The following is a 14,380-nucleotide window of genomic DNA, read 5'->3' on the forward strand; positions in this document are numbered from 1 at the left end:
TTTTTGTCATCTAGTACGTGTATTAAACACACAGTAAATAATTTAGGGGGTTTATTTTTTATATTTTAAAGTAGTATACATTGTTTTAAATTGGATGATGTTATAGCTCAACCGAAACAAACTTCTGACATAGTACTGCAACAGTGGACTTAGTGGGTTTACTGCAATGTGCTAGAAACGTCGTGAACTCGTTAGCATGTCTGCCTCATAGTTCAGAGGTCATACATGGATTCAAAGCACAGTTCTGACCCTCCTATGAGGAATTGTCATGTTCTCCCTGTGGACTGTCTCTATCTCCTCCCACATTCCGAAAACATGCATACTAAGTTCATTGAAGACTTTAAACTCCTGCAGATGTGACTGATTGTTTGAATGATTAGCTGAAAACCATTTCAGGTGCCTCTCGGCCAAAGTCAGCTGGGATAGGCTTCAACACGCCGGCGACCCTCGAGGAGAAGCGGTACAGAAAATGGATGGATTGTGATCGATCCTGACGGTAAATAAGAAAAAGACGTTAATGACTTTTCACATTCGGCAGAACTATAACATTTCTCCCTGATGACTGTCATTCCGGGACACTGCAACCATAAATAAGTGAATCGAGGCCAGTCTTGACAGTGAGAGAATAGTGATCTTTGTTCTCCAGTATATGCACACTGATGCCACTCACCCAAATAAAAAAAAAAGTATTTCACTTGATAGGAATACATTATTTTAATCAAAGATTTCCATTTGAAGCAAACAGGCATTTATTTATTGATCACAGCATGGTTTCTCGTTTTCAGTTAAACCCTAACATATTTTAAAAGCAAAAATACATTAATTGTGATGAAAAAAGTGTGATTATTTAAAGTTAATCAGGTAAAAGTAATGCAACGTAAATCACCGTCATCCTCAAAATGCATTGTATTTCTCATTTAATTTCAAAACAATGTGAAATCCAGAGGGAAAAAAGAACATTCCAATTGTCAGCTCCTTAGAGCGCATTCTTTAGCTCACTTGTAAACAGCGGCTTACAGATCCGTGTGACAACGGGAGACCAAGATAAAAGAATGTCGCTAAGAAAGCAAAAAAGGGAGCTCGCGGAGAGCCCAAGACAGCAGACGGGAGTGACAACACACATACAGAGGTGAACATCATAAAGTGCTTGAGACCCTCATTGGAGATGAGCCTGGTCGCAATATATGCTGTGTGTCTGTTATAGTTGCTCTGTGCATTTTTTCACTTAACACGGGGTAGTGTGGGACAATTTCAAAACGACAGTGATCAAGTGCAAGTTACCCTACGCCATTCTTATCCGCAAAAGACAGTGTTTTGACTTTTCAGAGCCTGCAAGCTCAGACCTTTAAAAACCCTTTCAAGTGGAAGTTAGTGTTTCAGTGTAAATACTGATTAAAATGTACACGCATGCTTATCAATGTTCTTTCAGTATGTCACAACCAACACAGCAAAGGCAGAGCACAGGGCTGTTGTAGTATTTGATGTGTGCTTATAATGCTTTTCCAGCAAAGAGTAAATATATTTAAGAGCAGCTTCTGCCACCGTGAAACATCAACAACTAACTAGCCTAGCATGCATGTGATGTTGCTTCCACGTTCTTGTAGGTCTGTCTTATTCAGAATGTTCTGACATTGCTGTCATCTTTACGCACAACAATCAAAAACCAGAGGTTTTTTTTTCTGTGAGTTGTTTTTTTATCTAAATGTATGCTCAGGACAGATAATGAAGCTCAATTACAAGCTGCTCCAAAGGCCGCCCCTGATAATAGTCGGTCGCTTAGTCAGTTGGTGCTAAGGACTTCATATTGACATTCACTGGGGGGAAAAAAAAGTTTGCATTATAAGCACGGTGTTCAAAGAAATGAAGGCAAAATGAAGAGGGGACACAAGATTTAAGGCCAACTGGGAAGAAGGGATCCTAGTGTTTTGAGGCACACAGAAATACGTAGGGAGCAGGGGGGAGTGTAATGAAGGTGCTGGGAACTATTATGTCAGCATGTCCCAGAGACAACAGCAACATAGGGCTGTCCAGCAGGCTGTCAGGCACGTCTCTGAGGAAGAGTTGTCTCTTCTTCTGTCCTCCACCATGTACACTGGGTTGTAAAGAAGGAGAGAGGTTATTATTCTAATTTCCTTCATTATAAAAAAGCTGATCAAATCAAAGAGAATTGTCAGAAATAAAGCATGATAGCAAAGCTAATCAAGGTGGGAATGTCTCCACCATAAAGGCCAACTTAATAGTTAAGTAATACCAGCGATACTCTGGGCTCTAACCAGTCAGATCATTTGCAAGCTTTCAGGTAGCATTAGGTTACACTGTGGTGTGAAACAAAGACAAGTGAGACAAGATGTCTGCATCCCCGTGTTAAGGATTAATCATTTGTGTGGGGGAAGAGCAACAGTCAGGCAGGTTTTGATAAACAGCTAGTGACAATACGACTTATTATGAACTTTGAGCTCTGATTGAAGAGTTAGTCAGGTGCTTTAATAAGTGATAAGTCATAAGGAACATCTTCAGCACATTGAGCCACAAGTTGTGTAATACTCCGGCTCAAGCGTTGGCCAAAGTCATAACTTCAGATAGTTGGCCTTTGACAAACTTCAGTATTCAGCATTGTACAGTGATGTCTTGAGATAAGACTTTAATTTGCTCATAACACAAAACACTTGTACAAGTATAATGATCTTCAACCATTCATATGAATGGTAAGTTTTTGCTATAGTATTGTTTAACTCTTTGTAATCAGATACTACTGTATATGCAGATATAGTACCCAAGTCCAAATGTTGGTATTGTGACAACACTGTTCTATTATTTGGTGCTGTGTAAAAATAAATAATAGACCAATGACATAAATATATACAATTTTAAGAATATCCCAAGAAGATCCCATTCATTGTGCTGCTCCTTCGGGTGTGCGTTGACCACCGGGGGCAGTATAACAGTCAGAGTGATAAAGGATCACAACGACTCTCTGTGACTCGGACTGGACAATTAATAGAAATTTAGTGATGAACACACTTCCCTGAACATGCTTTACATTTTGTGTTGACAACACTGTTGGAGTTCATTGTAAAGCTAAACACACTACAGGAATTACACACATTGTATGCACATACAAGACAATACAGCACTTTGTTTCAGAAACATAATCAATACGAATGTTAGCAGTCAACGGGAGTTTTTAATTGAAGTCATTTTCAATAAGGGGTGAAGTTTACTGTAGAACCTAATACACAAAAATAATAATTACACACATCCGGTTTGCTAACTGAGCCATTGCTCATTTTTCTAACAGTGCGTATGATGAACTTGCTTGAAGGGGACAAATGATAGAAAATTGGCACTGATGAACGATTCAAACTTGATGGGTGGCCAGGCAATCTAAAGTCCCAACAAGCAATTCAAATGTCAAATTTCTAACGTGTCTGTAGGCTAGCTGTTCTGCATTTTGAATTTTTGATGTTATAATTTGGGTAATTTACATAGGCCCAAACTTCTCCAAGATTTTTATTAATAATAAGAAATAATATTTTTAAACACTTCCACAGGAAAAAAAAGATGTTTTTATTTTATATACCGTAATTTTCGGACTATAAGTCACTCCGGAGTACAAGTCGCATCAGCCATAAAATGCCCCAAAAAGTAAAAAAGACATACCATAATTTCCGCCCTATAAGGCGCACCTAAAAACCTACATTTTTATCAAAAGTCGACAGTGCGCCTTATAGTCCGGTGCGCCTTATATATGGATCAATTGATGAATTTGTTGATCCATACTGGTTGTACACAGTGCTTTGCCAAAAATGTTTTAATACGTTTTAGTACAACTAGTAAATTACAAGGTCGCATCGCTTCCCAACATTACGGTAACTGTAGTCAGGGGGCGTCACCGAATAGCTGTTGTACCCGCGAGGCTATTTCATTTCAAAATAGGCAGCTCCGTTAATGTTTCGAGTAAATTTACGGATTCATATGGAAGGGAAACATAGGTAAGCAGTACCAATGTGTTAGATCGAACTTTAGTCAGTTCTGATCATTTTATAGGAGATTGTTTTAGAAACGCGATTGTTTAAACTTTGCTGAGGCTCATGGGAGATTGCGAGCTGAGGCTCAGGGGATTTTGCGGATGGCTAATGCTATAACGATAGCTGCTATACGCACCAAGCTATTTCATGTCAAAATAGGCTGCTCTGTTAATGTTTTGAATAAATCTACGGATCGATATGGAAGGGAAACATAGGTAAGCAGTAGCAATGCGTTAGATCAAACTTTAGTCAGTTCTGATCATTTTATAGGGGATCGTTTGAGAAACGCGATTGTTTACACTTTGCTGAGGCTCATGGGATATTGCGAGCTGAGGCTCATGGGATTTTGCGTATGGCTAATGCTATAATGATAGCTGCTATACGCAGCAAGCTATTTCATGTCAAAATAGGCTGCTCTGTTAATGTTTCGAGTAAATCTACGGATCGATATGGAAGGGAAACATGGGTAAGTAGTAGGGGTGTAATGATACATCGATACACATCGATTAATCGATATAATGCTCTACGATTTATTGGCATCGATGCTAATCAAGAACTACAATACGATATTTGCCGATGTCTTAAAGCCTGCTGCGATTCATTCACGATATCGCGATATAGTGCTCTACGATCGATTTTTTTTTTTTTAATAAAAAATATAGAACAATATCCTGATTTATAACAATTCATACGCAAAATCAACAAGGTACTGCAAACTCTATTTAGGAAATTACAAGAGTATTGTAGTATACAAAGTGCTTATTTTAACACTGAACTTTGATGTCGTGTTTTTTCTTTAAATGTGCGGCGAGATTTGTGCTCCCTGAATATTTGATCACCGCATGGCAGGATTTACAAACTGCACGTGTCTTGTCCGTTGAGCCATCTTTTCTTTGAAATCCAAAGTGCTTCCAAACGAATGACTTGAAGCCTAAAGGGGAGCAAATTTCCTCGTCTTTTTGGACACTAGCCATAGCACCAGCCCAGGAGCCGCGTACTAGTTGTCGATTCCCCTTTTACGTGCCTGCTCTGCTCACAACACAACAACGCCGCGGCGCGCACTGCTCCCGGAAAGCATTATATCGATTAATCGATGTGTATCGATGTATCGTTACACCCCTAATGGATAACTATTATATAAGCAATAATATTATCAAACCATCTGTGCACTCTAAATCATTAAATCCATCGATCAAATTCCTCGTCCTTTGTCAACAACGCCGCGCGTGCGCCCTGACGTCAGCCTCGTCGTTATTCCACAGATCTAGTATATAACTATATTGTAGCGTTAACGAAGTACAAGGAAAGACGTGGGTTTGCTAAACGGCTCTTTATTTAACAAAACAAACTTCCAGGCGTGTGGTGGCGTGGACTTCCAGCCACGGAGGTGGAAGAGAGATCTATAGAATAGGACCGGGCGTGCGTAAAAGCCATGACCGAGCCCCATCCACCGTCCCCGGACAGCCACCCGGCCGAGCGCCGGCCCTCGACTTCCATCCACGGAGGTGAAAGAGAGCTCGGTAGAGTAGGACTGGGCGTGCGTAAAAAACATGTCGGAGCCCCATCCACCGTCCCTGTACAGCCACCCGGCCGAGCGCCGGCCCCCAACTTCAATCCACGGAGGTGAAAGAGACCTCCGTAGAGTAGGACCGGGCGTGGGTAAAAGCCATAATAGTTTTTCAAACCTTCTGTGTCACTGCAAATCCTTAAATCCTTCGAACTCTTCGTCCGCCGTGTCGCTTAGAAACAAAGCCGCTAATGATGCCGGTAGTACGTGGGGCCCTTCTTCATCTTCGTCATCCCGTGATCAATCTTTGTCCTTTATGTAAACAACCGCCGCACCATGCCGTGTCGCGCTGCTGACGTCACTTGAGATTCAAATTACAGTAATCTTTCGCTACATCGCGGTTCGTTTATCGCGGTTTCACTTTTTTTTGGGGGGGGGGGAAATATTTGAGGAAAAAAAAAACACATATAGGTCGCTCCTTATTATAAGTCGCCCCCCCCCCCACCCAATATATGAAAAAACCTGTGACTTATAGTCCGAAAATTACGGTAAATCTTATTTGCATAATCTTTAGTTTGAAGCACCTTTACTTGGCTTGCATGAGTGAACAAGACCTGGATGGGAAGGTACCATTACATATAGGCCCAAACAAATTTGACCTTTACCACAGTGTGCAAATGGGCCTCTTAACATGGCATTGTTAGTTTCTACTTAATCCTCTTGATCATGTTGATGGTCCTCAATTTAGCACCCACCTGTGTTTTTAGGAGGTTCTCCATACATGGGTCCGGGTGGAGGCCCACCCTGCCAGCCGTATTGTGGTTGTCCAGGATAACCTTGATAAGGTGGCTGTCCCTGCCCTGGATAGGGGCCTCCAGCTCCCATTGGGCCGGGAGGGTAGCTGGGGTAATTTGCATTAGGCTGCTGCATGTTTACGGGGTACCCCTGGGCAGGATAACCCTGAGGCGGGTAGTCATGAGGAAGTTGGCCTTGGGCAGGATAAACTGGAGCTGATGGGCCGGGGTATGGGGGTGGCTGGTCTGGATTCATCTCTCAGCCTGAAAAGAAACCCACAAAATATAAACTATCAGACCAGAATAGTATTACCCGCAAGCAACATCTGGGTTGGTCTCTTTGAACAGCCCTTGATGTCTTTAATGACCTCAAAATAAAATGTTTTTATTTCGGTTGTGCGTGTGTGTCGACAAGCAAGTGCAAGAACGTGAGTCTTCAGTGTTGCGTCGTACATTCGGCAACCTGTCCAGTACCTTTATCGACCATTTGTTAAAAAACAAAATATAAATAAATAAAAGTGCCACGAGAAAAAATGCCCTCATCATGTTAGCAACATTCATGTGGAAGAAGAAGAGTTGGCCTGACAGTGGTTTGGAAGTCCCAAATACAAACAGCTAATATGAGTTGGAGTTGGTGCTGAACAAGTCAGCATACCTTGTAAATATCGACTTGATGCACACAGGAGACATGTTTATATCATGACTATTGATGAAATACGTTGGAAATTAAATTACTTTGATTGATAAGATTATTCATAGTTATGCTTCTGTAAATGTGCTATGTCAGATCCACACAGTGCAAGGAGGGGTTGGGGGAGGGGAGGGGGGGTAGACCAGGCTTGTTGTTTGTGAAGTGGTGTCTGTCTCCAATTTTAACCAGTGGTATCAGTCAAAGTCAAAGTCAGCTTTATTGTCAATCCCTTCATATGTCAAGACACACAAAGAAACCAAAATCCCGTTTCCTCCATCCCACAATGACGAGACACAGTACACGATAAACATACAAGTAGACGACACAAAATAAAAACAAGAAGTGTTGCTATCTTCAGTTTTTGTAAATATACCTGATTGAAAAGACAAGCTGAAAATGTGGTTAGTCGTTTTGCAGTTCCTTCAATAACCTTCGTCACTGTTGTCATGGCAATATGATCATTCCAGTCTTTCAAGGTTTTGTTTTCGCATTTTATTACTGTCTCGCACGATTTCTTTTTTATCAATTGCTCCTATAAAAATTGTATGAGAATTTTTTTCTTTATTACGTCTCCTTTCTCTGTTGTCTTAATTTTCACTGGTAATTCTGATTACGCATTCATGAAAAACGTGTTTAAAACCATGTAATACATCCTCCATATGATCTATAGACTTGTCATTTTCAATTAAGTGTTCTGGGTAATTGTTGGTGCATACCCCACATACTGCACCTTTTAAATTGTTTTTATTTTGCTACAAAAATATTCTCTCTTGCATACCCTCATAGTTTTTGCTAATTTATTTTTATATTTTTTAGACCTTACTCTAGTTTCTATGATTTCATACTTCATCTACTGTCTACATAATTTACATTTCTTTTGGCAGGCATTTTTTAGTACTTTTGTACTAATAAAGGGCCGCTCTATATTATCTTTCATGTTTATAAATATATTGTGTGATACTCCGGGGATTGGGATTCTTGAATTACTGCATATTGAACATTGAATTTATAAACATTGGCAATATACAAACAGAACAACTATCCCTCCATATGCCTTGTTGTTTGAAGCGGTTATAGATGGAAAAAGGAGAAATTCAAAGTCTCTTTTAACCAGTGGATCAAACGCATCTGCTACAACTACGTTTGAAAAGTAGACAAATTGTTGTAGGCTTTCTAGCCATTCTTTAAAATCTTCAATATTTGAACCAGGAGATCAATATAAACGGTTTACCGTTATATTCTTAATCTTATTTAGCCAGTAAAATAAACAAATTGAATTTGGTTTTAATGCTTTACAAAATGTTTTACAAAAGGGAAGGATTGTTGAGATGTTTGAGATGTCACAAAAGTCAACAAATATTAGCGTCAAAGTCACCATTGTGCAGAAAAAATATCTTCACAAAAAGGTCATTTTCTTCCGAGATATTTTAGTGTCACTCAAATCACTGACTGTATGTTGAAATGGCGATTACTGAAGACCGGGATAAGGTAGAACCATACTTTTTTCATAATTAAAGAGTGGAATCCAAACTTTCATTTTAAGGTACCCTTTAAGGCAGGGGTCTCAAACTCCAGTCCTCGGGGGCCGCATTCCTACATGTTTTCCAAGTTTCCCTCGTTAAACACACCTGATTCAATTATCAGGCTCCTGCAGAACGTGAGGATGAACTGATCATTTGAATCAGGTGTGTTTAACGAGGGAAACTTGGAAAACATGTAGGAATGTGGCCCCCGAGGACTGGAGTTAAACTTAAAGTTTAAGGGCTGCAACAATGAATCAATCAATAAATATAATCAAAAATATTTGATGTTTAAAAGTATAGGCAACAAATTAAAATATTGATTAGTTGTTGCACGATTACCGTATTTTCCGCCCTATAAGGCGCACCTAAAAACCTAAATTCTTGTCAAAAGTCAACAGTGCGCCTTATAGTCCGGTGCGCCTTATATATGGATCAAGTGATGAATTTGTTGATCCATACTGGTTGTACACAGTGCTCTGCCAAAATGTTTTAGCCAAAATGTTTTAGTACGTTTTAGTACGACTAGTAAATTACAAGGTCGCATCGCTTCCCAACATTACGGTAACTGTAGTCAGGGGGCGTCACCGAATAGCTGTTGTACCCGCGAGGCTATTTCATTTCAAAATAGGCTGCTCCGTTAATGTTTCGAGTAAATCTACGGATCGATATGGAAGGGAAACATAGGTAAGTAGTACCAATGCGTTAGATCGAAATTTAGTCAGTTCTGATAATTTTATAGGAGCTCATTTGAGAAACGCGATTGTTTACACTTTGCTGAGGCTCATGGGAGATTGCGAGCTGAGGGTCATGGGTTTTTGCGGATGGCTAATGCTATAACGATAGCTGCTATACGCGCGAGGCTATTTCATGTCAAAATAGGCTGCTCTGTTCATGTTTCGAGTAAATCTACGGATTGATATGGAATGGAAACATAGGTAAGTAGTACCAATGCGTTAGATCGAACTTATGTCAGTTCTGATCATTTTATAGGAGCTCGTTTGAGAAACGCGATTGTTTACACTTTGCTGAGGCTCATGGGAGATTGCGAGCTGAGGGTCATGGGTTTTTGCGGATGGCTAATGCTATAACGATAACTGCTATACGCGCGAGGCTATTTCATGTCAAAATAGGCTGCTCTGTTCATGTTTCGAGTAAATCTACGGATCGATATGGAAGGGAAACATAGGTAAGTAGTAACAATGCGTTAGATCGAACTTTAGTCAGTTCTGATCATTTTATAGGAGCTCGTTTGAGAAACGCGATTGTTTACACTTTGCTGAGGCTCATGGGAGATTGCGAGCTGAGGGTCATGGGTTTTTGCTAATGGCTAATGCTATAAAGATAGCTGCTATACGCGCGAGGCTATTTCATGTCAAAATAGGCTGCTCTGTTCATGTTTCGAGTAAATCTACGGATCGATATGGAAGGGAAACATAGGTAAGTAGTACCAATGCGTTAGATCGAACTTTAGTCAGTTCTGATCATTTTAGAGGAGCTCGTTTGAGAATCGCGATTGTTTACACTTTGCTGAGGCTCATGGGAGATTGCGAGCTGAGGGTCATGGGTTTTTGCGGATGGCTAATGCTATAACGATAGCTGCTATACGCGCGAGGCTATTTCATGTCAAAATAGGCTGCTCTGTTCATGTTTCGAGTAAATCTACGGATCGATATGGAAGGGAAACATAGGTAAGTAGTACCAATGCGTTAGATCGAACTTTAGTCAGTTCTGATCATTTTATAGGAGCTCGTTTGAGAAACGCGATTGTTTACACTTTGCTGAGGTTCATGGGAGATTACGAGCTGAGGCCCATAAGAAATTGCGGATGGCTAATGCTATAACGATAGCTGCTATACGCGCGAGGCTATTTCATGTCAAAATAGGCTGCTCTGTTAATGTTTCGAGTAAATCTACGGATCGATACGGAAGGGAAACATAGGTAAGTCGTACTATTCTGCCCTTTGTAATAAGTTTAAGTAGACACACGTTTACATGCAGCGCTTTACCTCCCTCTAAGGGTTGCAGTGGGAAGTTGTTTTTGAGAGCAAATACCGAATGGCAGCAAGCAATGTCGACTCGTGTGCATGTGTTAAAAGCTGATGTTTAAACCTTCTATGTTGTGCCTTGGACAAGATTTGTCTGTGAGTATTATTCGAATTTTGAAACAATATTTTATTTTGGTTACATGTGATGTTTAATGCAAACCTATTCACCGTAAATGTGATGTAGCTTGTATGTGTTTAGCTAACGCACAATTTTACTTGTATTTTCTCCTAGTTTTACGACGGTCTTAAGAGGGCAATGGTTTGAGGCCATTCTACAAATAAATCAGCTAAAAGAAACCAAGTCTGATTATTTGGAGCGTCGTTAACTCGCTGTCTAGCTGGTGAAAAACTAGATGCTTCAGAGTGAGGACAGCACACGTACCAATGCGTTAGATTGAACTTTAGTCAGTTCCAATCATTTTATAGGAGATCGTTTGAGAAACCCGATTGTTTACAGAGGGCTCGTTGGTTATTGGCTAGTGGGTGCATACCGCAACCCTAGTCAACCTCAGTTTGTTGCAGTAAAGCTTCTATTTTATGCGCCTTATAGGCCGGTGCGCCTTATATATGGACAAAGTTTTAAAATGGGCCGTTCATTGAAGGTGCGCCTTATACCCCGGTGCGCCTAATAAGGCGGAAAATACGGTACATCATTCACCCCCGCTGAGTCATGCTTTGATGATGTCAGTTGCAGTGGATCCCATGGCGCATGCAAGAGTTGAGCAGTCACTGGTCAATGCCGACAGAAGTCTAGCAACTGAGGGTCCCCCCCCCCCCCCCCCCCCAAGGAGTCAAGTTTAAATGACTCCTCATTTCCATTTTCTGTCCAAGATTTGTTATCAACAACTGTTTGTGGATGGCAAACAAAACTTTGCTGAACTGGATCTCATTGGACTTGAACAGATATATTCAAGTGTTGTTGTGCTGTAATTTGCCCTCTAGAGCCACACTTGGTAAATAATTCCTTGGGGCTCCTCTACAGAATCCACTAAAGTGATGCAACTCGCTCTCTCACGGGAGCATGTGTGGTTTTCATGGATCCATAATCCCATTTCATGTTTGTTGTAATCTCGTGAAATATGCACAGGATGTTGTACACACCAGAAAAAGATGATTTTGCAGTGCAGGAATGTCTTGTGATCCAGTGATCAATGATAATCACAACTCAGCAGTTTAGCTGTTCACACCGACTTCACAAATGGAGGCACTTATGTCACAAGGTGCCGTGAGAGGCTAATAACATTCACCATGGCAAAGAGAAAAATGCAAAACAGATGTGGACTGAATTTTTTGCATGGTCACGCACAATTTGAGCTGTGCATAGACACCTGACGTGACGTACTATGTCGAGCTAGACGTGCATAACCACTTTTATACATTCTAAGAAATGTCGTAAGTTTATTTGCTTCATTGTGGATTTTGTGAATGGGAAGCTGTGTTTCTAGAACTCCCAACAGAATCATGAAGTATTTGCCAAGCTACAAAACAAATTGCTAATGACTCCTGGAACATCACAACTCTTGTTCAAGCCTTCTTGGCTGGATTTGCTCAAGCAGAACAACCACAGCAACGGAAAATGAAAGACTCCTCTGTCACTCACTATATGTACACTGTAAACACTTAAGGTAACACCAATGACTGCTTTCAGGTCAATCTCAGTAGGCATATTCACTTTCTCCTCTACAGGAAGAAAAACAGCTTTGAGGTTGTTAAAGTCAATGGTTCATACACATGTGGGCTCGTGTCGATGATTATCGTAATGGAAACCTGAATAAGTAAGGAATCTTGCAATAACAATCGAGTCGTGCTGTACGATTTCTGTAACAATTAAAACTTCCCTGATTTTAGTTCCTTGATTTGTGCTTCTGTTAAAAATATTTGACCTTTTAACTCAAAATGTTCTCAGTACTGCTGACAGATGGCAAACTTCCGTAACAGTGATAACACTGCTCCGGGAGCAGGAGAGCATGGCCTAATGATTTGCTTTGTTTCACCTGAAGGGCAAGCAGATGTACATCCATGACAACACAATGAGCTCTATATGATTAAAAACATTTGATCTTATAATTATCGATGTTGTAGGATTGATATGGTAATAATAATAATAATAATAATAATAATAATAATAATAATAATAATAATAATAATAATAATAATAATAACTGCTGCATTATCATGTGTCCATTTGTTTCCGCCCTCTTGTAAGGGTGCAATCATTGTGTGACTATCATGATGATTGTTATGTAACGTACTGTCTAAATCACAAAAAAAGTTAATGTTTTGCTGTCCTTTGACCCAAGTATCAAGATGTCACATTGACATTTATAAAAGGTAAAAACTGTTACAGCCACCTATTTGGGAGCCTTTGCTCCTTTCTATGGTCCTACGCATCTGATGGGTAAGCTCCATGTAAATAGTTTCAAACAATACACTTTTGTTGAACAAAATGATAAGCGCAACATTTGTACTATAGTAAATATATTTGTTGCAATAACAAATGCAAAGGTTATTAACCTCTTGGGTGCATATTTAAATCAAGCTGTATCATTACAATGGTTCCATCGTTCACATTTTTTTCAACATGTGATTTACAGGTGTTTACCTCTGAACACGATGTTTTTAGTAATATAACTCCAGTAATCCTAAATTACCAAGAGGTTGCGATAACAATCTAAGTGCACCTGTAGGCCAAACCCAACCCGCTCAGTAAACACTGAGAACTTCATGATGACTCGGCTTACAAAAAAATCAACAAACTAAAAGCCAAGAGAATTTAAGCAAGCCTTACCTTGCAGGGCAGTGCCTAAATTAGATTGGTTTCCGTTGAGGGCAATTCGTCTTCCTTACGTTTGCTTTTCCACCGCAGTGAACAAGCGTTTCAGCCAGAGAGTCGAGTGCGTCTAGCGGGAGGTGACGTCATTGAATGGGGGGAAAACGTTATTTGGTGGAAACGTAGCACGTGATTGGCGGCTCCGACCATAAAAGCTTTCGACCGGTTTGGCTGCTGCGTTACGTCCGGATATCCGCCATATTGGATGTGTCAGCTCCGCATTCAAGTCAATCGATTGAACTTCATTAATTACCTTTATAAAAAGTGGACGGAATTAATGCCTCTCATTCACCCTTTCACAGACACACAAACACACGCCTATACATTAATGCATTTGGAAAACATTACGTATAAACATTTGTTGAAATATTTATCATCATAGTAGGCATGTTATATGGTGACAAATGAAAACATACACTGGTTTGGTTTGACCTATATGATTTCAAAGTAAATCTGATATATAATCATCAGATTAAAAATATAAAAATGGTGTCTGATTATCAAATACACAATTAATTAATAATTGTTTATGTCCCTTTCCAGCTGTTTTACTTTTTGAACTCTAAATTGTGTGAGACAAGTAAAATGTATAATAGTGTATAATAGGACAAACCTTTTCATTGTTCTTTATTTCCCTGTGGGAATTAATGGTATTATGGAAATAAATCAAAATATTTTTTTTTTATTTATCGGTAACTGCTCCGACCAGTGGAAGTTAGTGACCCATCTACCTGTAAAGCGGTCAATATACTGTGCATTTGAGACAGTTTGTCAATCAAATCACATCCAATAAGGCGGCGATGTTGACGTATAACTCACCGCTCAACGAGGCAGCCGTGTACATATGTTTAGAACTGATACTGTAACTGTGACGTCCGGGAAATGCAGTTACTCCCCCACCCTATTCCTTGTGGAAATCGTGACTCTTGGTCATCTGACAGATGCACAAAAGAGATAGGTCA

At 40.0% G+C, this 14,380-nt stretch overlaps 1 protein-coding gene across 1 annotated transcript; it reads right to left on the reverse strand.

The window, feature by feature from the left end:
* Nucleotides 1–689: 689 nt before the first annotated feature.
* LOC133159393 (cysteine-rich and transmembrane domain-containing protein 1-like) lies at nt 690–13,536 on the reverse strand. Its single transcript, XM_061286351.1, has 3 exons — nt 13,377–13,536; nt 6,291–6,593; nt 690–2,092 (listed from the first exon to the last, which is right to left on the reverse strand). Exons 2-3 carry the CDS (start codon nt 6,583–6,585, stop codon nt 1,986–1,988), a joined length of 402 nt encoding a protein of 133 aa, XP_061142335.1. The 5' UTR covers nt 6,586–6,593; nt 13,377–13,536; the 3' UTR covers nt 690–1,985.
* Between the last annotated feature and the right edge of the window lie 844 nt (nt 13,537–14,380).

This window comes from Syngnathus typhle, linkage group LG1, assembly GCF_033458585.1.
Source record: "Syngnathus typhle isolate RoL2023-S1 ecotype Sweden linkage group LG1, RoL_Styp_1.0, whole genome shotgun sequence".
Lineage (NCBI taxonomy): Eukaryota > Metazoa > Chordata > Actinopteri > Syngnathiformes > Syngnathidae > Syngnathus > Syngnathus typhle.

Bases quoted from the DNA above. Each gene is read 5' to 3' on its own strand.
- LOC133159393 (XM_061286351.1), bottom strand. From the start codon at position 6,585: ATGAATCCAGACCAGCCACCCCCATACCCCGGCCCATCAGCTCCAGTT. The intron at 2,093-6,290 runs GTGGGTGCTAAA...TTTACAACCCAG, and splicing joins AGAACCTCCTAAAAACACAG to TGTACATGGTGGAGGACAGA.